This window comes from Poecilia reticulata, linkage group LG20, assembly GCF_000633615.1.
Source record: "Poecilia reticulata strain Guanapo linkage group LG20, Guppy_female_1.0+MT, whole genome shotgun sequence".
Classification (NCBI taxonomy): Eukaryota; Metazoa; Chordata; class Actinopteri; order Cyprinodontiformes; family Poeciliidae; genus Poecilia; species Poecilia reticulata.
Window position 1 is genome coordinate 23,238,452 of NC_024350.1, and position 24,854 is coordinate 23,263,305.

Here is a 24,854-nt window from a genome sequence, read left to right on the forward strand (position 1 = left end):
TTTTTCCTTTATAGGTAATTTGGCTGTACAATCCTGGATGTGTCGGTCGCTGTGTGTGAGCGAGGCATTTTAAAATAGGTTGGCACTAATCCCCTTTAAAATGTCATATAGCCTTCTGAAAGGGAAAGGAAATGTAGGAGGAAATATAAAGGAAAAGGAAATGAATTATGGATGAGTTTTAAAAAGGATGTTACTCCCTGCCCTTCTCATTGTTTTCCCATTCTTCCTCCTTTCTCTTCATCCCCTGATACTCTCCTTTCTCTATGTCCTCTGTGTCCTCTGCCTCGTCCTAAATCGATATGGGCTGGCTGTCATGGGTCAGTGGCCTGTATGTATTGGAATGGACCACTACAGAGGGTTATTGTGGCTCCCAGGGTCCTTTCAGGAGGTGGCTGCTTGCTTCTCAAATGCAAACATGTTCCCAGTTTAACTACCATGCCCACTTTAGGCTTATGTTGTTGATGTATATTCTCAGCCACACAGAATGGCATTTTCATTCTAAAGGCAAATTTAATATAAGTATTCTACACCACAAATAATTGCTTAAAATGCTTGTCATGTGTATTTTAGTAACAAATACTAAAATACGCAGTCTATCTTTACAAGATAGACTGCAAAGAGCCTATCTTGGCTCTTTGCAGTCTTGCTATCCAGTCATTCCTCCAGGTTTGCCTTCAGTACTGATTTATGATAAGTTGTACTTATAAGACATTCTTGACATCAGCCGTCATTTTAGTCCATACAATCAGCATTTTGTAGCATTAGTAAAACAAAGCCTCTTACTAGTAACACATTTTGCAAACTAGTCACACTTTTATCTTACCACATTCACCATCAGTTATATCACAAACAGTCCCACAACTTTTGAAGCAATGGGTGAAGCTTTAAACTGCTACCTTTCTAAACTTCTTGTATCCTCTAGCTGTGCTACAGCTAATAATATTTTGGTCAGCTCAAACCATCTTTGCCTTCGTTTGTTTGGTTTAGCTAGGATTGCTACATCTTAATCTGCTCTTGAATGTGATGCTTCTTCATATCTTAGCATCTTTTATGTAAATATCTTAGGAATCAATGTGACTCAATAAAACTGTCCAAGGAATGATTATGTGTTTGAGATTATGGGCACGTTTAAATAAGACTGCTTTGTATGTGTTTTGCAGTGCTGGCGAGTATTTAGCCACAGGCATCCTCACACTCCAAGTCCAATTACCTGTGTTAAGGCCACGTCTCAGACAGGGGGATTACAACATATTATTCTTGCACAAACAACAGTCTTTCTGCCCACCAGCCTGCAGGCAGCCACTGACAAGCAACCAGGGAAGGTGTGAGAGGTGTTACATTAGCACCTGGATGTGCGAACAGCAGCCTGCTGACCTTTTATCTGTGGCTGATACACTAGCTAGAAAGTTGTTCAACCCCCTGTAGATTTTATATATTGCCCTCAATTTTTCAGTCTCTTCTCCCCATGCCTCTCACTTTGTTTGTCCTTTCTTGTCTCTATCTTTCTTTTCTTTTTTTTTTTTTTTTTTTTGCTTGCTGCGATTTTGTTCCTTTATTTTCTTGTTCTTTTTGGTGACAGTTTGCGGTTTTACTGGTAAATGTTAGTCAAAGTGTCCCATCGCTCATTCTTGACTGGTTGTCACCACTTTGAATTACCTTTTAATGCACTTGTGGTGCAAAACAATCTATTTAGTTGCTATTCAAGTTGCTTCCTGTCCCCCTCACAAAGACTCAGCTGTCACAAGGATTCTTCATCCACAAGTTTTTACTTTTATTGTTTTTGTCATTTTCCTTGGCTACGTAGCCTGTACAAATTGCAGTGCCTGAATATCCTCGAGGCACACAACTTCCTTCAAGTCACCTGCCAGGGGCTCTAATTAGACTGATAAGCAGTGCAACTGGAATCAGCTCTTCCTGGTAATCAGCCCCACGGAGCCTCGACAGAAGGCTAAATGAGGAGGAGATGAGCCATGCAGCCCAACAGGTGTCCTTAAAAAGACAGGCAACTATTCCTATAGAGTCTTGTCTTTTTCCTTTCCCTCCAAACTGCTTGATAGTTTGGTTCAATAGGGTTTGAAACACAGAGAAATTTTGTGGATATTTAGGAAATTAATTCTGGAAAACAAAAAACAGTATGGTGCCCTTCTGTGGTGTATAGATTTAATCATCATGCTGTGACTTTGAATCGCTCTCTCGCCTCACTTTTAAAAGGAATTGTTTTGGAAACTGCTGTAAAATGATTGATTAGGTGTGGAGCGAATTTTAACAAACACACTCGTCAAAGTGTGTAGTTCGATTTCTGAATCGCTTCCCGTCCTGAATGCGTGTTTTCTCGCTCCTTTTCTCTTTGCAGCCGCAGCTGCTCTGCTTTAGACATATAATAATGATTATCACATTTTGTCCTAAAGCAAAGTAGTAATGCCAGGCGGGCTGAATACAAAATGATTTGTGAACTAATAAAGTCTCAGAAGGGAAATGTCATATTTCACGTTTTGACACCTGCGTGAGGCTGTTGTGTGACACTTTCATTTTGCGCCCACCACTCCCAGCTGTACAAAGAAAGGCAACGTGGTGAGATTAACGCTGGAGCTGCCAGGATGCCTCATGGAGACGGAGATAGGCGAGCTCATAGGACGCAGCTCTCAGATGCTTTATCCACTCTGTGAGAAGACGCGCACTAACATCTGCAGACAGTCACTAAAAGGCCGCGTGTCCAATAGCCTCTACCAGATGGGAAAACACATTGGCCTCTTCTGAAAAACTGTAAAAGTTGCACAAAACCTGCTTTTACTCCAAACTAGTTGTTAAAAATTATTTGCAAAGAGCCAAAGCACATAGTTTCATATCCCCGAACAATTTCTGGATCCCGGTTTCTTCTTTTATGAAGGCAGGTCACATCAGGGTTGTAAAGTGTTCACACTGGAGCCTGATTAATTGGTAGCATGAGTGACCACACAAAAAAAAAAGAAAGAAAAAAATGCAATTGAGAATCAAGACCTGCTGTGTGAACATACCCTAAAACATCTGTCAGCTCTCTTCTTAAAAAAGTACAGCATAACTGTGAAGTAGAATGAATAATACTTGTATAAATGTTACTTGCAAAATCCTATATGTGGCAGAATAGTAAGCCAGCATATAACTCTAAAAACATCAACATGTTGCTGGCAGCTTTTAGTCAGCAAGGAAATGGAAGCTGGTCAGATTTAAGGATTTTTGCCAGATTTTTGCCAATCAAATACACTGTTTATTGATGAAGATTTTGAATAGCAGAAATGTAAATGCGACCAAGTTTAGCCAAGACAAAAGTTTAGCCAAGACAATTTTTTGCCACTATTGTCAGTTTCACAGCTATACCTTATTTTGTGTTGGTGTATGTCATATAGCATCAATAAAACCTATAAGATCTGTTGCTGTTGTTGTGATGTGATAAAATGTGTTACATTCCACAGGGCACCAATTATTTTCCAAAGTTTTCTTGATCCAAAGATTTCAACAATCTCCAAACTGAACAACCAGATCTGATTTCTGAATTTATCTTGCCGTGTATCAAATTAGTCATAGATGTGATGTTCGTTGGGTTCTTATTGCCAACACAAATATTGTTTTGGCTTTAAACTATAAGCTGCAGCATGTGTTGCAGTCATGGATGGTTGACGATACGTCTTATTCTTCAGATCAAACGTGCTTGATTACAATTAGAGCCCAGCAGCACCCTTCTGCTCACCCCTGCTTTACTCCACTTCATCCTCTCCCTCGTCCTCGTGACTTGAGTGATGGCGTTTGTGATTCCTAATGACAGTCGGAACAAATCTGCGGTAATGAGGTCACGTTGGCATCTTTTCTCTGAAATCACCCTTCACACTTCTGTACAGTCAACCTGTCTCTGAAAGCCAGACGTGGCTCTGCCTTCGAGCTCCAGTGAACCAACGTGAATCTGCTCAGCTGTTTCCTCCAGGAAACTTTCCTCGCAGTCAAAATGGATATGCTGTCCTACCTGTGATTTCTCTCTCTCTCTCTCTCTCTCTCTCTCTCTCTCTCTCTCTCTCTCTCTCTGTGCTCAGAATGACATGTTGAGTCACTGAGACTCACATCCTGCCATTAAATTAATGCTTCCTCTCATTTCCAGACCTGCCGTATGATGTCTTTTACGTTTATTCAGGCTCTCCCGTGCGGGTGTTTAAAGACGACAGGGTTTTTCTTTTTGTTTTTTTAAAAAAAATAAAAAATTTACCTGCATGAAGACTGAAGAAGAATGTGTACATGCTTGCACGAACACCCACCTTCCGCTTATTGCTGTGTGTTTTCTCCTGCCGTGAGCAAGATGTCTGCACCAACACACCGCTGCGATTCGCTCGAGCCATTAGCTTGTGGAGAGGGAATTGTGGATGAAAAGCACAGCCGTGTGTAACTGTGAATATGCACAATATGTGTACGTGTGGGTGTGGCCTTTTTGTGTGCCATCTTGTATGCTCAATGTAAGTGTGTGAGTGTGTGTGTCCTTTGCCCAGTGATGTGGTTAGTAATGTGGAGACCTGCAGGAGACGGTCCGTGGAGAGAGCCTGCAGGATAATTGCTACCACAGTGACAGGTAGGGCTGCCTCTGTCAGAGTTCTCTCAGTGGGGAAGCAGAGGAAGAGCGTCTGGGTGTGTGTGAATGCATGCACGCATGCATGCATGTGTGTGTTCAGCTTAATTTTACTGTCCCTTCCTCTGATAAGCTTTTCCCGTGAAAGGATCTCTTTAAATAGGGGAAAGCCTGCAGACGTACACCAGCATCTTTAAATTGTTATTCTGAAGTAATTTATTATTACTCTAAAAATGAGTAAACATTCTTACCCATGTAAAAAAAATTTTAAAACCTGGCTTTCAAAAATCTTGGTGTCACAGTGCAGAAACTCTTAAAAACCTGTTTATTTACTTATTTCCCATTTTGTTATTCTGTAAACATCTGCGCATTTGACTGGGTATTTATGAAATAGAGCAGCAGAAAGTAGTCAAAAGGTAAAAAAAAAAGGATACATTGTTTTATTTTAATTTATAAGACACATTTCTGATAAATGTATATAAATAAATGGTTGTCAAAATTAATATTAAGAACAAATTAGAATTTATGGGAAAAGTCAGAGGCTTCTCTGTCTAACATGGCTGCCTTGTGTGTAAAAGGTTGCAATATCTGCTTTAAAAATATTTATTTTTGCATTTTTGGTCATGTTTTAAAAGTGTTCAAAAGTCCTTTGTGTGTTGCTGTAACTAGGCAGTAATTTAGAATAGCCACTGAGTCCAGCAAGTGTCCAAGTGGTGTTTGAACCACAGACTGGAATGTAGGATGTGTCTAAATTCAGGTCCCTTGAAGAATCGAAGTCCGCCAGTTATATTTTATTCTTATTTCTTGATTCTTACACCGATATTAAAACCACCAGATTGCAATATACTTATATTTCAAGCTGTAATCCATCTCCTGCTTCATTTGCCATTGTTATGAGAACAAAATATCTCCTGTTTGGCCCTGCAATAAATCTTGGGATATGGAGGACCTCAAGGATACAAAAGACTCCAAGTCCTTCAAATTCTGTGAAAAGTCGAAAGCATTTGTTGGCCGCATTTGGAGGAGCTTTCGAATTTGGACAGCCTTCTTTGGGCCACTGTCACATAATTGGCCTTCGAATGCGGCCCCAGAATGTGGCACTGTATTTAGTGAATGTAATTTACAGGCCCGAGGTCTGAAGTTGCAATAAACTTTCCACACACAGTCATACAGTTTAAGTGTTTGCTTTGTAACGTGCCGGACTTCTGACCGCCACGATCGCTGCAGATGTGAATTATTTACCTCGTCTCTCACTGTAAACCACAAACCTTTCCGCTCTTTTTAAGCGATTGTCAGATGCGATTTGTGTGTGGCGCGTGTCACACATCTGCCAACTGTCATCTTCAAGACGCCGCCGTAAACGATCTGAGCGCGCCCCGGTGAGAATGCAGAGTGACATCTGTGCAGGGGGGAGACGGGGGAGGTGGCTGGGTTTCTCCCACATCTGGAGTCATGTGCCGTCCAAGTCATTTGCCAGTGCTTCTCCCTTCCCCTGGTCTCCTGCAGTCCGTGAAGAATTGGTGTCAGCACCTATCAGAGGCAAAATGCCTATTCTACACAGAGTGTCAGAGCAGCCACAATCTATTAATCAACACGGCAGCAAAGAAAAAGATATTATGTAGGCGGTGGTTGGTGTTCTGTGTTGGCGTGTCTGCTAGCTCAAGAGCAGCAGGCAAAGCCTCATCTAGGTGTATTACTCGGGCATCGTCGAGAGGGCTCTCTAATGAGGCGGGATGCAATTATAAATGTCATATGTGCTCTGTTTGAGAACGGAAGAGGCTTGGAAACGGTCTGATGGTGTCTGCAGTGGACTCAAAGTGCATGCTGATTGCAGGACTCCAGTCACCACAGATCCAAACAGAGGCTATTTAATTCTTTTCTTTATAACGCATCAACTCGACAATCAATTTTCGTTTGTTTATTTGCAGCGTTTTACCTCCGAGTTCATCGTCGTTGCATTTATGTAGACAGCAAAGGGGCCTGGTGTGCTGATTTAGGCTGAATAACAGCAGTTGGTTTGTTTGGGGGGCACTGTTGGCCTTATCCGCAGGAAACGATCGATTGGGGTGAATAAACAGCGAGCCAGCCAGGACCCCTGCTGTTAACAGCATGGCTGTACCATGTGACAGGCATGGGGCTTTTTGATTGGCACTTCTTATTGGATATTTGAGCCTAATGATGTCATGATGTTTGGTTTACTGGGAGAGACTTGTTTTATTTGCGACAGAGATATTTGGCTCAGTATAACTCCATATGGCCTTCAAGGGGATTTAAGTGACTGTTACCGTTTATTAAACTATTTTTGATCTTATTAGACTTGCAAATGATACTTTTCATAAGCTAAGAAGAGAGAATAATTAAACTAAAGGGACAGACATTTCTCCGACTGATATGAATCGACAATTTTTAATACTTTCTAAATGGTTAATCCTTGAAAAGTCCTAAATGACTACTTTCTTTTGCATCTATTTTGGAATTTTTTTAAATTGGAGAATAATCTGTTACTTTTTTTTTTTTTTAGATCTTTTAGCATGTGGTCAGACAGATCCTCTTTAACAGATATCTTGATTTTAAATGGCTAAAGTTGAACAAAAAATTGGCAACCAGAGTTAAGTCGTGATTTGCATTATGTTCGTAATTGTTCGCACTATTTTTAATTTTGGTTTATATATTTTTTAATCTTTATTAAAGAAATCATTCTAAAAATGCTTTTTTGTATCAACTGTCTTTGTCCAATAATAAATTATGTCAGATTCAAGTGTGCCATAAAGTACCTTCTAAAATGAACAAAACTTAGGGAATTAACAAATATTCATATTTTCACAAAAGTGAAACTTCCAAAGGTATATGAGCTGAAATTGTATGACTTATTAGAGGAAAAATGACAAATGACAAAAAGCTTTTTAACTTCTAATTAACCAAAACCTGACCAAATTTAATCAGGTTATTATTCATTCATGATAAGTTAATTAAAATCAAGGGTTAAATGACTCTTGATAGAACAACCTGAAACTGATAAACCCTCTACCCAGTCCTTTTTAAATAGCTAAATATTTAAGGATTTTATATATTATTGATCAAGACTAAGATGTCAAAAGGGAGGATTTAAAAAAAATAAAATCTATTTACCATGAATCTTAAAAAAAGCGCCCTTCTCCAGTTTGTATTCATATGTTATAATCTTGTAGTTGGCAACAGCTCAGCGACATGGAAATGCTGAAGTATATTTTTTGACCTTTACCTTGTTTTATAAGTCATGTCTGGTTTTCTTTCTTTACTTTTCAATATAAGATATTAAGCAAGCAACAATTCATTAAATTCATGTTCATTTAAAAGGTAATGTCCAGTATATGAGGGGTTTGGAAGGATAAAAGTAATGCGAGTCTGAATCGGTCTGATGTGTAACTATTTTTTAATTGTGATTTGAGAAAGAGATAGAAATTCTGAAGTTTGTACATCTGCCTTCGCACGTTTTCCCATGTAGCCATCTTGGATTTGAGTGTTGCTTTCATATATCTATTTTTACAGCTTTGTGTCTTTTTATTTTTCCTCTACTTCTTAAATTAATAGATTTCTTTATATTTTCATCACAAAAGCCTCCATTTTTCAATGAACCCTTGAAGTGATCTTGGGTGAAGATTATCTTTCCACTTTGGCTTTCATCCAGCGCATTTTTAGAACTCACTTGTTTTGTTCAGTTTGTTTGGCCGCTAAAGTCTTGACCATGAATCATTTAAGCATACATTTCAAACATAAGGAGTGAACGAGTGCCGTGTCTACTCATTAAAACGTGACTCGGGCACAACTGACTAAAAATTCAGACAAAAACTTCAAGTGTGCAGTTAAAGATCTATAGATTGTGTCAATATTTTTGGAGATTTTTCTCAGTTTACATAGACTGTTAACATAGAAGTGACTTTCAGATGTTTGTTCTGGGCTCAAATTTCTTTTGCTGTGACCCCAGCATGAAATGGGCAACTTTAGAAAATGGAAGAGTCAATTCACGATTGTTGTTGTCTCCTACTTGTCAGCTTTATCGTGTTTTTTAGCACACACTGCTGATTTGTCGTCATGGCCAAAGTTAAAAACCAACTGAAAGCTTGTTTCAGCTCTTTCTGAAAGACACTTGAAAAGATTACAAGAAAGTCTCCTTGAAATCAAAGTAGAAAAAAAAAATATTGGTTGTTTAAAACCTTCATGGTGGTGTATCTATTCAGTTATTTTTGATTCAAATTGCAAATATTTTGTAAATAAATTAAAATAATACAAAAAAGGCTTCAGAGTGTTTATAGATCTCGATTTCTTTTTGGTCCAATTACCAATTTGATCTTTTGTTAAAAAATTGTCTTTATTGTGAATTCATTCACTTTTACTGAAGGCTATTTTATGAGTAGTTTCCTTCAAATAACAGCTAACAATCCTTTATCTTTTGGTCAGCCACCTTTTCCAGGTGTTGGACCCAAACATGCATTAAGGATTTTTGTTTAGTGCATTCCTTAAACAATAAACCTATTATCAAAGTGGCATTCAAGTTCTATCAAGACAGGGATTATTTTTGCACGGAATTAATCCTTTTTCATTTTCCTCAAACTCTTTTTTTTTTGTGGTGTAAAAATCTTTGTTCTGAAAAGTTTTGATTGCCATTTTTGCAGTTTTACTACAATAAACTAGAGGATTAATCAAGGCTTTGATTAAATAATATTAATAATAATAATAAAAGCTTTAAGATGAGTTTATAATATTCATCTCTAGCTACAACAATTTTCCTCTTTCTTCCTCATTTGCATGATGCGCCAGATACGTCCTTTGATTTAATTAAGGTTTAGCATATTTAATTAGCTATAGCTCGATCAGTCTACAGATTATAGAAACAACTTTAGGTTTCTGATGCCCCTGAAACTTCTCTTTGTTTATAAGATTCATTTATTTAAAGTTCTTTTGTTGTGCATTTAGATGCTGGGCAACGTTTCTTTTATATTTAATTTATCTCAATCTTCAAATGCGCTCTACCTCTGTCTGGAGTTCTTCAGCAGCTCTTCACTTTTAAAATCCTCTGTACTTCTCAGCTTGCCTTGGTTAGTAAACAAGCTAATGATTGTTAATGACGTCACCTAGGTTTCTGGTCACCGTTTCTGACAAGAAAATCTACTTTAAATAATACCTTAAGTGGTGCAGTTAAGGCCTAGTATTGACCATTTTAATAGCCATGGTTGTTGTACAGTGCGTGGAAACTAATGGGAACACCTCTAGTTTAATTTGTTGGGTTTATTGTGCATGTGGCTGCATGGATCCCAGCGTTTTGTCGAGGCTTCTGCTGCAGTTTCTGGTTTGAAATGCTCAGCATTGGTACTGGCAACTTATTTTATACATAATGCGAAATGCAGCATCTGAGGACGACATGCAAACACGTGTATCAAGATCGAAAATTTTGACTCTTATTGAAGTCTTTTACCGTTCTTATCTCGTATACTTAGCTATATTGGGCGACAGAAAAAGCGTAATGGAAGCAGCAGCTATGTTTGTGCAGCTATTTACATTTTGATAAGCATCTGTGTTCTGATGTCGGGTGTAGAGCGGTCACGTATGTTTTCTGTCATGCATGTAATGAATGTGCGTCTGCTCTGAAGTCGGTGCTGTGGTTCTCTGTGTTGTTGTGTTTTTTTTGTATTTCTCTCCCAGGATTTTGACTGGAAAAAAATGGGCTGCCATGCATCTTATCAGTGGTGTTGGGGGGAGGAGGGATCAGGTGCATCTTCTCCTTTCCTCCACCTCCTCCTCACCTCAGTCTCTACCTCTGATAGGTAGAGACACCCATCATATGCAGGGGGTAGGGGGGGAAGGGAATGGTGGGCGGAATGGCAACTTTAATATTGGAGCGATTTCCTGCTGATAAGGCTAACGGCTGTGGAGAGGCGTGAGCGTCAGCCCTCCTCCGCAATAAACACTTTCATTTTGTTTGGTTGGAGTGATGGATAGAGTGATGGAAGTGGTGAATATGGACGACCTAAGGAACACGAGAGAGAAGGGCTGGATAGATGGAACGGATGGGGATGTTATTCAATATTAACAGATCAATCAGAGCATGGTTGAAATATGCATTTTGTCAACTATATGCCCCTATTTTGGCCAAAGAAGCAACATGAAACTCATGTGACTTCACCATTTCCTGTGCCATGTTGAAATGCTAAATATTTACAGCCCACAGAGGGTGATTTGTCTCCTCATGCTGAATTTATATTGCCTCTAACAATAACAACGCAGTCATATATCAGAAAAATGAATATATATATTCATGGTTTTAAGCTCTGATGGCTTCATGATAATCATTCGTGATTTGCAGTTAGAATCCATAATGAAGAGTGCTTCAGTTTTCAGCATATGGCAGAGAAAAGCAGCAATTTAATCAAATTATATCTCACCGCTTGATGCATTTTGGTAAGTGCATATCCTGCAGAGATGTTTAAAGGTCACAGAAAAATCCAGCTTTAATTTCTGCTTGCTTGTTTTATCCACATTTTCTTTAATCAGTGTCAAAAAAGGCGGCAGCATGTTTGATCACCCTTTAGATTGTTGATTGAAATGATCTTTTTCCTAAAGCTGATTCAGCGTGCACCACACATAGGCTACAAGTAATTATCAGTAGAGGTGACAAAAAAAAAAAAACTACAAGTGAAGTAATTCAGAAGTTAGCTGTCTCTGTGGATGAATGAGAATTATGGCAGCCATTATAGGCAACATATTCACAACTTTGAAAAGCTGATGAATAAACTAATGCTTTTTATCCCCCAAAGATCTGATCACAGAAGACTTTATAAAGTTTCAATTATTCTCATTAAGCTTTTTTATTAGCCATCCCAGAGTTAATTTTATGTTTATACTTTATGGCTGTTAAGGATTTTTAGTATAAATCCCAGAGACAAAAGATTATTACAATGTTCAACTCTCATGCATAATTTAAACTATTATTTTCAAAAATTTTATATTGTAATGGATATAAAAAGTATTCAAGCCCCTGTTTAAAGTGCTAATTATTTGAGATATGAACCTTTTCCACCTTGAAATGCTCACACACCACAAAGCAAAATCTGATTTACTGATCAAACCATCCATCATCTTGCGCATATCTATTGTCGGTTTGCAGAAAGAAAAAACTTTAGGTAGGAGAGCCAAAGTATCCCTCTCATAAGCGACACTCTCCAGCTCATTCCAAGTCTTCCCAGGATCTACTCCCAGTGGGACTTGCCTGGTAAACCTCCAAAGGGATTTGTTCAGGAAGCACCCTGGTTGGAGCAACCTTAGCTGTTTCCTTTTGAAGCAGATGAAGAACACCTGCTCTCCCTTAAACTCCTCATCCTACCTCTGAGGCAGAGTCTGGTGACGCTACGGGAAAAGCTCAGCTGAGCGATGCTCTTCTTTATTATGAAATCTAGAAAATAACAAGAAATTTCAGCTTAGCTCCTTCATGACCGCAACAGGTCAGATCGCTCCATCCAAACAGTCAAATGCTTCTGGTTTAATGTTATGGGTTTTCAAAAAAAGACGCATCATAAAATGGGTCAAAACATTTTTGAATGGAGATTTTAAAAAAGAAAAAAAAAAAGCTGAAAAATGTGTCTTCTTTCTGAATCATTCAAGTTTTGGATGGACACCTGCAGCTAAAATCTGTTGCCTTTGTGTTTGATTTTTGCTAAAGATTATGCAAATAGTAAGCAAAAGACAGGGCAAAAAAAAATCATTTTTTTTTTTAGTCTCTTTCTTTGCCTGCAGAACATCAGATGATTTGGCTCGGTTTGATTCAGAAAAATTATCAAACGAGCAGCAGTGATCAGATCTTCACTTTAGAAATCAGCCTCGATAGAGTCAGACAATTCCTATTAAAAAGGCTGGAGGAGTCTCTTTGAAATGAGACCTGACATCTCTTTTCCACAGCCTGTCAGGGGTATTTGGTCGCTAATTTGAAACCTGCAAAAATCTGTGCCCGCGTGTGCGAAAAGAGAAAGTGAGCGAGCTCCAGAGGGAGGTTAATAGAAGAGGTGACCAAAAAGAGACGCCCAAGGCTGTTATCTGTCCAGGCGGTGAGAAGACAAGCATTCATCTGGCTGGATTGTAAGAGTCGCCCAGATCAACCGAGTCGCCAGCTAATGAGCTTGGAACTACATTGTATTTACATTTAAAGTGGCTGTTTTGGGACAGTACTTCCACTCAGGTTGATTGGAGACTTTTTAGCTTTGATTCTTTGCTGACCTTCAGGCCTTTAAGCTATTTTTTTAATTTTTTTTTTGTCTCACAATAAGATGGTTAATGTCAGCTTGTCTGTCAAGCCTGAGCCACCATGCCGGCATGTATATCTGTTGATTCCTGGCTAATCTTTTCTAGTTCGACTCATAATGTGTTGGGACCCTAGAGGGGTCCTCATTAGGACCAAAACGTGGTTTGACCTTTAAGCATCTTGGCCTTCCTCCACCACCTCCACCCTCACCCAGCTGGGCCCAATTACCTCGCTCATTACCCCCTCCCTGAACAGGTAGTGGAGGTACCTACAGAGAGTCAATATGGCTACAGGAGTGGAAACTGAGTGAGATTAATTCTCTCAAAATGGCGAAAAAAGAAAAAAAAAAATCTCTTTCACCACTACGCATCAGACGTAAGCTCTCCGGCCACTTTATTAGACACACCCTGTTGATATCAAGTTTGCCTTAATTCTTTGTGGCATGGATTCCGCAAGCTGTCAGCAACATTCCTCTGGGAAATCTAGGTCCACACTGACAAGATTGCATCAGATTTGTTGACTGCACATCCATGATGCAAATTTCTTCCTCCACATGCCCATGGTGTCCTGTTGCCCCTCTAAGAGGGGGGAACTAACGAGCTCAGGGAGGAATTTCATGCCGAAGATACCGCTATTAATGTTTTGCACACAGTTAAAATCTAACTTTAATAACATCAAATATGTTTTTGTGTTTTTTTACATATCCTGTAAAGACTTAAGTTATTCATAACTGGCCAGTTTATAAGTTGTGCCTGACAGATAATTAAAGGTTAACAAGAGACTTGGTCATTTTTATTTAAACTATATTTAAATAAATAAATTTAAAAAATGGCATCTCAAAACTTATGCCCTCTTTAATAAACTATGGAAAAGGTTTCAGTGCCGTTATGGCATCAAACCCTTCATATAATTGCTGTAGCTTTTTTTTTTTTCATGTTTCATGTTTTTGCAACATCTACCCATCAGGGTTTGGGGAATTAAGTCTTGTTTCACCGGTTTGACTTGTTGGTCTTGGTCCAAAGGCAAAAATGGTGCCAGTTTAGAGCTCTTTGTTTAGTTTACTTTGTCTTCAGGAATTGTTGGCATTTTAACAGCTTTCTCCTTTCACATTAAAACTTGTCTTAAGTTATATGTGTTGAGCCGTTCTCAACTTTCATCCATTCAAAAACACTTAAATTCTCTTTCTTCTCCATTCTGTTGCTCTGTTGTACCCGATAAAAAAATCAGGGATATCCGTCAAGGTGATAAAGAAGGCTGGTTCTGTTCTGGGGTCTGTTGTAGATCATTGGTCAAATAGGGATTCTTCATAAATTCAAGAAAATTATGGACAACCCTGACTATCCTCTTCATTGGACTGTTACACAACATCAGAGTGTCTTCAGTCAGAAGTGTCTTCAGTAATAAAATATCTTTCGAATTGAATTGATTCGGATGCACGTTTAGCCTTCCCAGCCCCTTAAGTGAGATCTCTTTTAGCTCACTTTTGCCATCCCCCCAGAAACCCTTGGATGACACCTAACATAGAAGAGATGTCTCCTTGCCTGCCATGCTGATGGGATGATAGGATGATCAATGTTTGCAGGATCCTTAATAAGCAGAAAGAGAAAAGGTGATGGAGAAAGGGAGAAAGAGATGGATGATTACCCTAAAAGTAGCATCCTTAATTAGATAGAATTCTGCATGTGGACTGAGTGCAATCATTGGGATAGATTAAAATACTAATTAAACAGACCCATTGCTGAATTTGGAGTGTGAGGTTGGGTTCAGCTCTTCAGGGTCATTTGCATAGCCTTCATCTGGGGAGATGGGATTTAAAGGACCTGCTCTCTTTCTCCTTTTTTTTTTTCTTCTCCAAATTAGCAGCCACATTCACATGCTAACAAACTCAATTAAATGATGCTGCATTTTCCGCTTCGGCTCTATAATTTGGCTTAATCTATTAGGGCCTCCTTTGATTTTTGTTTTCTAATATAAATGTTTCCATCAAAGTGAGGAGGGAACGTCGAGGACAGCACGGAAGGGAAAAAGTCGGCGAAACTGTGTGATCTTGAGTGATGGATATTTAACATCGCCTCACTTCAGTTTGATTTGCATGAGAATGTCCTTTGTGAACAAAGCATTGAAAATAGCATGCCATATTTGATTAGATCACAAGATCTGAGGATCAAACTCGGGTGGTGTATTAATTACTGCAAGAACAAAGGCAGGGGCTCAAGTTATTGTGTGCCGTGAATGTACAAGCACTTCTTCTGCTTTCTGGTAATCTTCAGAAAGAATGGATACTTGTGCATAATAATAGGTGCATTTTGATGTGCACTTTTTAACTTGCAAGCCAGAGTGGTGCTTATAGGACAACAGTGCGTGTACAACGTCAGAGTAGTGGTTGATAAAATAAATAGTTTCCATAATTATCCACAACCCGGAGTGTATAAATTGAGATAACTTCTCTTAAACTGTTGTCAGGAAAGGCTGAACTTTCTCAAAACCTATTAACTCGGTGCCTTTTTGTTAGTCCACTTTCTGGAGGCAGGAGAAAAACAAATCTCGCCTTGTTTCTGACAATGTACAAGCTACTTTTAAAACTGCTGCACAGCTAGCTGTTACGTGTCCTGTGATAAGACCCACTTATTGATTTAACAAACTAATTATGAAAATTGAAATCCGTGCACATACGGGTGGCAGGTTGTCAAGTGGGGGGAGGGTGGCTCTCACCACGGTAGCTTAGGGGTGTGAGAGATTCTGAGTTTGGACGTAAAGTAATGCAAGCAAAATATGCTAAATATTAAGCCAATTTAAAGAGCTTAAAGCTAAATTTGGTTAAACAATGTCAAGGCTGCAATGTTCCTATAATGGGGTGTCAGTGGTCTGCAGGTTTGGAACAGTCTGCTGCCTGTATCTGCATCACCATAAAGGGTTTTCGACAATATATTGTCAGATTTTTGAGGGCAATTAGAAGATAATTGTTCAAACATTTAATAGCTGATTCATTTTACTTTTAACTTTTATTCATTTACTCTTCTCTACCACGGCTATAAACTGTCCAACTTAAGATATTGCATCAGCATATATCAAAGGACATTAAAAAAATCTTTTGATTTGAAAAATTCAAAAGATAAGTTAAATAAGACTGAATGATCAGGTATAATGAGTGTTCATAGAATTGGTGAGAATTTGTCAGATTTCAGAGTGTAATCAATGATGTTCATGTCAAAAAAATGGTGGCAGTTTCTCCACTTGCTGCGTTATTCAAGACTCTATCTATGAAAGCAGGCTACCATAAGTAGATATTATAAAAAGTGTTTGATAAAGCAGTTTTATAAAAACAAAACAATAACATTTGAAACTGTATCTACATGTTTTATTTTAGTGAAATTCTTCCTACTGAGCTCCGATTTAGACCTATGTATTTAATGTAGACTTTACTCTAAATATATATGTCGCTAATATCAACTGTATGTCCCACTTTTCAGATTAAATGTGAAATAACTTTAGGAAAACCATGCATGTCTGTCCTCCCTGTTCATGATTATGCATTACTCATGTCCTAGTTCTGTATCACTGTTTACAACCTTACAACAGCTTTGAAGGTTGCAAACCTCCTTCCCTGTTGAGGATTTTAGGTGTTTGTGTTTGGGTGCCGGACATTTTCTATGACCAGTTTGACATCTGACTCAGACTGATCCATCCATCGCATCATTCTCAGTTTCACTGATTCCCCGTTCTACCTCGGGAACTGAAAAGAAAAAAAAAACAAAAACTGTAACTTTGTCACATCAAATCTCTGCTTTTGTCTCCCTTTGCAGTCCAAGAAAAGCAGCAGCTGGAGAAGGAGACGGGCCTGAAGATAGTGGAGGCCGGAGTGAGTGACGTAAGTGCAACTCATTGAAACGGCTGCTAAAAAAAAAAGTGGATGCCATGTTTGCGGTTTCAACTTCCTCACACCTGCAGTGGTCTACTTCACACGCACATTTGTTTAAGGGAGCCACCGTGACTGCTGTCCCCCCGCCCCAATTGATTTCCTTTAAGTTTCTTGGAGCTGTTATCCCTGGAGTAAATATAAACAACAAGACAGAAGCCTGATGCAGTTTGTAAAACCTAAAGAGAGTGTTGATCTCTTGCAACAATGACCGGATTATCTCGAGTACTGTCACTTGTCATGATCCCCGATGCTTCGCTGACATATTCATTGGAAAAAAATTAAGAGGAGGAGGAAGAGGAGGAGGAGGAGGACTCTCTGGATGATCCAGATGAAAGAAGAGCAAATGTTATTCAGCCATGATAAATATTCATATGTATCAAAGGTAAAGATCTAATCAAGCACCCATTGATGCGTCATAGCCCTCCATGCTTGCCTGGTAAATGAGTTTCTTTATGTAAATGAGCCAGACAGCCTTAGACCTCTGAGCTATCCTGATCCTGAAGCACGCTGGGAGCTAAGTGGATGTGGCCCGTGCACTGCAGGACAGTTGCCAATGGCAACAACCGTCACACATTGCAAAGACAAGATCATTTCCCCCATGTTAGTCCTCTCTCTGTGCTGCTTTTCTTCGCCCATCTGCCTCCCTCTTATATCTTTTTTTTTTTTTTTGGTCCTGCAATTTCTCTCATCTCATACCGCATTGTGTCTCTGTCATGTTCCTCATAATTATCTCAGATTTTGCCTCTTTTTAAAATATATATATATATTTTTTTTAATGTATGACTTTTTGTTCTGGTCTTTGTCCGTCTCCATTTCTTTTATTTCGTCACAGAATGATTCCCGTGCTTTTAGCCAGCACTAGCTTGGTTCCGTGTTTGTCATATTGGGCCTATTTGTAGATAATTAGCTGCAATAATAGCCTCTCTGCAGGAGACAGTCTGAGGGAGGGATGAATAGAAAGAGAGGGAGGGGAAGAAAGGAAGAGTTTGTCTTCCACATCATGAGAAAATCTGCTCCCGGCTGGATTTTTGTGAGATACGTATTTAAAGAAGCGCTGCGTTTATTGCTCTTCAAAAAGTGAGTTAGCAAAGTAGAAATCCTGAAACGCCACTTAGAGGATGTTTTATGAGCTCTAATGTGCATGTGTTGACCTCACCAGTTTGCATCCAAGAAGTGGAGAGTTAAGGCTAAGTTGGGAGAAAATGGTAGCTTTTGACAGGAGAGCATGTGGAGTGCGCTCTCCAAATACATTAGTTTAAAAGGTGTTAAACCAAAAGCCAGCTTTTCAATAAATTTCCTCTAAATTGACTGCAGTTATGAGTGAATTCATGCAATGGTTTGTAGAGAGGTTCTTCTTTATTCTGCTTATTAATGGCACGGATGGAAATACGCTGGGTAAAATTGCTCTATGAATCCATTACAGGTACCGAGCAGGAAATTAAGCCGCACTGTGAATTCTTTCTTCTGAGTTTGTACGAAACCACCACCACGGTGGTTTGTGTCATTAAGCCTCATCACTGTCAGCTCCCACACCTCCTTGGTTTTTATTTAAGAGGTGACAAATGACAGAACAGCTTAGGAAGATGTCCAGATAGAGCAAACGTCAATACTGGGAGATGCTCACGAGGATAAGCAAATGTCAAAGTGGGGAGGAGGGGACATCAGTCAATAAGCTAAGCAATATCCACTCCATTATAGATTGCATGGAAGTTGGATCACAATACGATAGAAAGGCATTAATTTTCCTGCAGGGTACATGTGCAAGTAGGACATACGGTGTCTTTAGAAAGAAATCAGGCACACTTTCTCATATTTTTTTCACAAGTTCAGTCAGAAGTATAGCTGAAAGAAACTGTGAACATCAATTTTCATTTGTGGAAAGAGATTCTCACACATACTCAGTTGGACTAAAGTCTGAAGTGCCAAATTCAGCATCCCCTCTGTCCTACTATGCACAAGTTGGCTAGGGCTACAAAAGCAACAATAACCCTTAGAAAAATTACAGCGCTGTTAATTTTTACGACTACCAAGAGTAAAAATCAATTGTTCATTTGAACACAATTTTATTTTCATTTTTTTGGTTTTAGAAAAAGGTACTTAATGCAATTTTTCAAATTTAAATTTATGGGAAAGGAGGCGACAAAAGGATGCGTAACTATTTCCAAACCGTTTGAAATGGTAAATGATTTGCACTTGTATTCAATCATTCATCCATTCGCACGCTGATGGTCGGATTACTTTTGCAAGATAATTGTGGCGACACCGGTTCCTAAAGATCTTCTGACAACTGCAATAAATACACAAAGAAAGACGTCAGGAATAAAAGTCGTGGTCGATGTGGCCCTGCACTAACAGGCTGATGTGTACAGATTCAAACCACCCTGAAACCATATGTAGAGGACATGTTTTCAGACCCTCATGGCTCTCAGTTTGGGATATACAGTCCGGCATGTTGTAGCACACGCCGACACCTCAAACATAATTGCTCCTAAACTGCTCTACTGCTGCCCTTCCTGCCTCCTTCAGCAGCTCGAGGCAGCAGCAGTGACGCTGATAGCCACTGATGGCGCACGGCTAGAAGTAGCCTACGTTAGTCTGTTTACTTTAGAACTGTCAACCAAAATAGTAGATGTTTTTTAAAACAATATTCCTCAGTTTTCATATGATATTCAATAATCACCGGTCTTGTTTTTAAATAAGGAGGGAATGACCTTTAAATCTTACTTAACGTTTTTGTGGTTGATATTTAATCCACAAAATACTCCCCGAGATTCAAAATTTGAGTCGTAATGACCACAAACTTACTCTGTGATTAAGAATCAACTAATGATTTACCCCAATGTGCTAGGGCTTTCCTCTAGATTAAAAATGCAATATTAAGAAAATGGTAATTATTTAATTGTTCTGCCAGTTTGATGTAGAAACTGGAAACTAATTGTGTTTTCTTTTACAACAATATTTTTTTCTAATTCTCGCATTTAGACATGCAGACAGCCTGCATAAGATGGTCCCCATGTGGTTGAGATGGTGGTTAAATTGAGATTCATAGACGTTTTGACAGCAGTCTTGTGTTCGGAATAACTCCGGCAAACTGCTTATGTGAAGAGACATTCATTAAGCTCAGAATTCCCACAGCTGAATGCTGACTGATTATTCTACCACTATATTTAAATCATGTATGGCAGATGAAAAGATTCAGTGCTGTGCATGCGGGATGTTAATGCATTTTCTCTCCAAAATAACATCGGTATTGGTATTTGTGTGGTTGTAATATAACAATTTATATGTTTCTAGTATGCTTTTTCCGCAGTTTCTACCATGCCCTTTACAGACAGTCGGGTGAGTTTCTCCTTTCCCAAACTCATATGTAAATATATCCATCTGTGGGTTTTGGGAAACTGCAACTTCCACAAAACGTGGTGTATAAAAATACTGGAAAGCAATCTCTATATTCTGAAAAATACCAGGTTAGAAGTCACCTCATACTATAGACTAAAAAATACCTCCTATATTCTAAAAAGTAATCTTTAAGATCCATAGAAGCAACATTGTTCTTATGATGAAAGTAGCCTCAGGTTTTGGACACAAAACGTTGTTTTATTGGGAAGCAAGTGGTAACATATCAATTTTTAAAAAAAAAATAAAATAAAAACTACTCGAGTCCTCATGTAAGTTACAGCAAGGTGATCTCTGAAAAAGAACTCCTAAAATGTGGAAACTAAAGTTTACGCTCCAGAAAGAACCACGTTAGAAGTTGCACCATAAAGCAGACAGGATCCCAAAACCTACCTCTGAGTTTAGTCAGTTTAGTAAATATGCCCTCTATGTTCCAGAAAGTAAACTATAAACTCTTGGAAGTGACTGGAAAGTTTTGTGAAATGTATCAGATCTTAGTAAGCAGTTTCAGAAAGTAACCAGTTTGCTCTGGGCAAGTAACATTCAGTTTGAGGAATATATGGGGTAGATTATATTTAAAATATGTAAGAGAGATATTTTGGATTCCAAATATTTAATCCCCCCTTTAACATGAATTGGTTTTGTGATGTTAGCATAATAACTGAAGTTCTCAGTAACCTATACAAACCCCAGGTTTCATTGACAAAAGCATCAATAAATCATCAAAAGCATCAATAAATCTTTGGTTATGAAAGTTTCAACATAGTTGTGATTCCAACTTCAAGTTGGAAAGGCAAGTCATCATTAACACTTTTTAATGTGGCTACTTGTTTTCTTGTTTTGCAGCATTTGATTTTACCGTACTAATGCAGCCAAGAATAGAAATATTACTTAGTAAATTTTCCAAACACTTTGCCATTGGTGCACAGTAGGTGTCATCAGCAATAAAAACGTTTTTTTTTTTTTAGTTTTTTTTTTTTAAATGAAAGCATGTTACATTAATTGCCATATGAAATGATTGGGTTTTGGGGTTTAATTGTTAGCGTCATTAATCAGCCAGGGCTCTTGCTTCAGTGATTAGAAAATTGTTCCACCAGACTTGAATGCAAATATAATAGATTTATGCTAGATAACCTGAGAAGTCAAATTTAGCCTAACTATTAAAAGTATCAAAAAAAGTGTGGAAAGCAATGTAATTAATCCAGTATAGCACTCTTTACTTTAAAGAAGAATAAAAACCAATAACCTCACAGATTTTAACACATCTTCAGAGAACAAGGTATGAATTGTGCTGTTTCAATCTAAAATTGGTTTGCTGAAGCCACAGAAATCAAAAAACCTCTCTTAGAGATATGAATCAAGTTAACCTGCTTTTTTTTTTTTATCATTTTTTGTGTATTTCGGTCTTTAAATGATATATTATATGCCCCGAGCTTTTATTTTAAGATAAAGTTTAGTAAAAAAAATGAGCCTATATAAAATCACCATTAATTCACTCACTGAGTTTGGATATCTTCTGGTGGAAATATGATCATGCAGATTAGCATTTTGTTTTGATGGAAGATTTGTTTACTATGAATATTTATTTCTGTGTTGTTGTTTTATTAACAAGGAACAGCACATGTTGCTTTCTTTTTATCTTACAAAGCTTGCATATTGTAAAAAAAAAAAATTCACTTCAGCAAGTAACAGGCACTGCAATTTCCCCAAGCAAATGGAACAAATCATCTCAGCAGCAGCTTCAAAGCAAAAATACACAAACCGTTTCCTAACTGAGAGAGGGGGCATGGCGACTCGAGTAAATAACCGTGACGAGGTTTACATGGATATATTTTGTACTGCTTTTTTTTTTTTTCGTGTTTTTTTTTTCAAAATCAAAGAATCACAAGAAAGGATAAATATATTTTATGTAAATTTGAGATCTTTTGTTTTCATTCAAGTTTGCATTCCCTCATAGGTAAAAAAAAAAAGAAAAAAAAAAAGTGGTTTATTAACATTGCGAGATGTGTGCTGTTCTTCCTGTGTCGTATCATGTGGAGTTTAAGTATTTGTCTCAGCCAATCATTCCCACATTGGCCCCAATTGCCTTTTCCACAAAGACAAATTTCTTTTAGACACTGTAATAAGCCCAAACAATGTAGGAATGGCTGTCTATAAAAATTTTAACAGTGCAGGAAGGCCAATCTGGCCCTTTTAAAAGTGGCTAAAATGCCATTACTGTGGCAGATCTGGATGTGAAATGTCATATCGGAGCAGCCCCACTGTGCCTTCAGCCCCGAGTAATGCTGCCTCTTTGGAGACTCCAGCTGCCTCCCACTGATGAAAGCCCGTCCAGCGACTCTGTTTCTCAGCAACCTTTTACCATCACCTGACCTTTGGACTGCAGAAATGCCTTTGATTCCATGCCATGCAGCTTGGTATTTGCCTCTATATAGCATGACGTGTGCTCTCTCGCAGGAAAAGGCTGGACTTGTCTGTTTTTAATGAGTACCAGAATGTAAAGTGTTTACTCTCCCACCTTCTCCTTGCCTTTATTTTCTTCTGCTGTCTTTTTTTCTTTTTTTCTTTTAAGAACCTATAGTTTCTGAGTGTAGCCAACATTGATATTCTCACTGAACTTGTTAAAAGGCAGTTCTGTGCAGTTTTGCAAAGAAAAATTGTTGGATGTTTGTATTTACTCCTGAAAGAAGAGTTTAAGGTGAAGTTGCCCTTGAAGGAGGTTTATAACTTTAGATTAAACTAAATGTAAAAAAAAACATGCAATTATGAAAGATTTTACACTGTTATGAATACTTTCTACAAATGCCCTGTCTTTTGTTTTTTGTCCAAGTCCTTAAACCTCCTACTTTTGTTTTTTCAAGTTACTATTTCAGATAACATTATGTGGTTAACTGGATGCTTTGTCCTCTAGAAATTTTATACAAACAGCTTTCCCCAAACTCTTAATATACAGAAGAAAGAGCACATAAACTAGCTAGCTCACATGGTATAGTGGTAGAGCAGATGCCCCATAGACAGAGGTGATGGTCCTGGACTCGGCCATCCTGTGTTTGATTCACCTCATTGAGACCCTTGCTGCACGTCTATCACCTTTTCTCTCACTAGTGCCAAAACAATCATAAAAAAAGTACAATGAGATTATTAAAAACGCTGTCTGGCTAAATCTATAGAGGTTTAGAATATTAGCAAAACTTCAAGCAAGTTTTCTGGAACCTGCAGGTTATTGGACTCCATAATTTTACAGTTACTTTCTTGAACTTACAGGGTACTCTATCTGAACATCATTGTTTGTTCACTTACATGTAAGATCTGAAAGTACTCGTTCGGTTCCAGAAAGTACTTGAGGGAATAGCCTTTTGATCATTTGTAATAAACAAGTTTCAGAAAGTAACTTTTAAGCAACACTTTGAAAAGTACAAATCTTTTCTTCCTAAGTGTGCTAATTTCTTCTTAAGAGAAGAGTTTCAACTAAACATCTATTGTTTTGTCTATCCTATATTCATTTTCATTGCAGTTGACATTTCAAGGTTAATTTTCCCTTTGACACACAGTGGGTGGGTCTTTCTGAACTTTGCCAAGACAGAACAGGTTAGTGGGTTGAGCAGTAGATATGTTTGTCAGAAGTGTCGAGGCTTTTGAGTTTAACAGCATCGTTGGGCGGCCATGCCTTGGAGACAGCCGGTTATGCTTAAACATATATTTGCTGCTCTTGAATATTCACCGTTGGATGATTTTTACTTTTTTTCACTGTTGTTTTTAGTTTCCTTCTTGAGTCCACATCTTGGCCATTGGGCTTGTCCATTGATATTTTGTTTTTAGCCCCCACCGTTGTTGATCCATCCAACAAAAAGTCATAATCAAATGCTTCATTCTTTGCCAAAGAAGGGTTTTTATTTGTTTTAGCAGAAGAGTCCTACTTGGTTGATTTCCATTAATTCATTTTTATATGGTGTCTGACGTGAGATGTAGGTACCAAAATAGCTTAGATCCATCAGGATAGGCCAGATGGTCATCCTTTGCATGTTTTCTTGGACTCTCACACAACCGTTCTTGCCAGCTAGGCACCATATTCCCTTCTGAAACCAGATAGTATTTGCTCTATACAGATATTTTTTTTATGTGAGCTACCACAGTCCACAGATATTGCTACTTGTCTTACGTTCACAGTCTTCTTTACAGTTTTTTGCCCCCAAAAATAAATAAATGCACCTGTCAACAAGTTGTAAGGCATGTTTTTAAAAATATCTATTTTAGAATTATGCAAATGTAAAACAAAAAATAACCAATCAGTTGCACACTAATGCTTAAGGAACATTAGTTTAAAATAATAGTTATTTAAATAAAGTTTCACTTGATAAGAAGGGATAGATCCTTTATTCTCCCATATTGGATACATTATGGTGTTAACTATAATTTTAAATAGAAACTTTGGATCAAATATTTAAAACATCATTAAATCACAATTTACATGTATTTCTTAAATATTGAGAAGATCTCCTTTTTTAACAATGGCAGTATGTTTTTTTCCAACACAACACTCAAGAAAACCCTATATACTTATCATGGACATTTTGCATTGGATAACAAAGCCCTAAACAATTTCAGACTCCAATGGCACTCTTAGTTTTCTCAAAGAAATGTAGATTTTAAAACTGTTGTGATGTGCATGTTTGAAATATTACACA

The 24,854-nt window shown here is 38.1% G+C and overlaps 1 protein-coding gene across 1 annotated transcript in view; it reads left to right on the top strand.

Annotated features, from left to right (window-relative positions):
• Positions 1 to 24,854, top strand: part of ptprn2 (protein tyrosine phosphatase receptor type N2) — a 147,625-nt gene that overhangs the window by 67,639 nt on the left and 55,132 nt on the right. Inside the window, exon 11 of the mRNA XM_008396736.2 lies at positions 16,658 to 16,722. Coding sequence (XP_008394958.1) covers positions 16,658 to 16,722 — 65 coding nt within the window. The remainder of the gene's footprint in view (positions 1 to 16,657; positions 16,723 to 24,854) is intronic.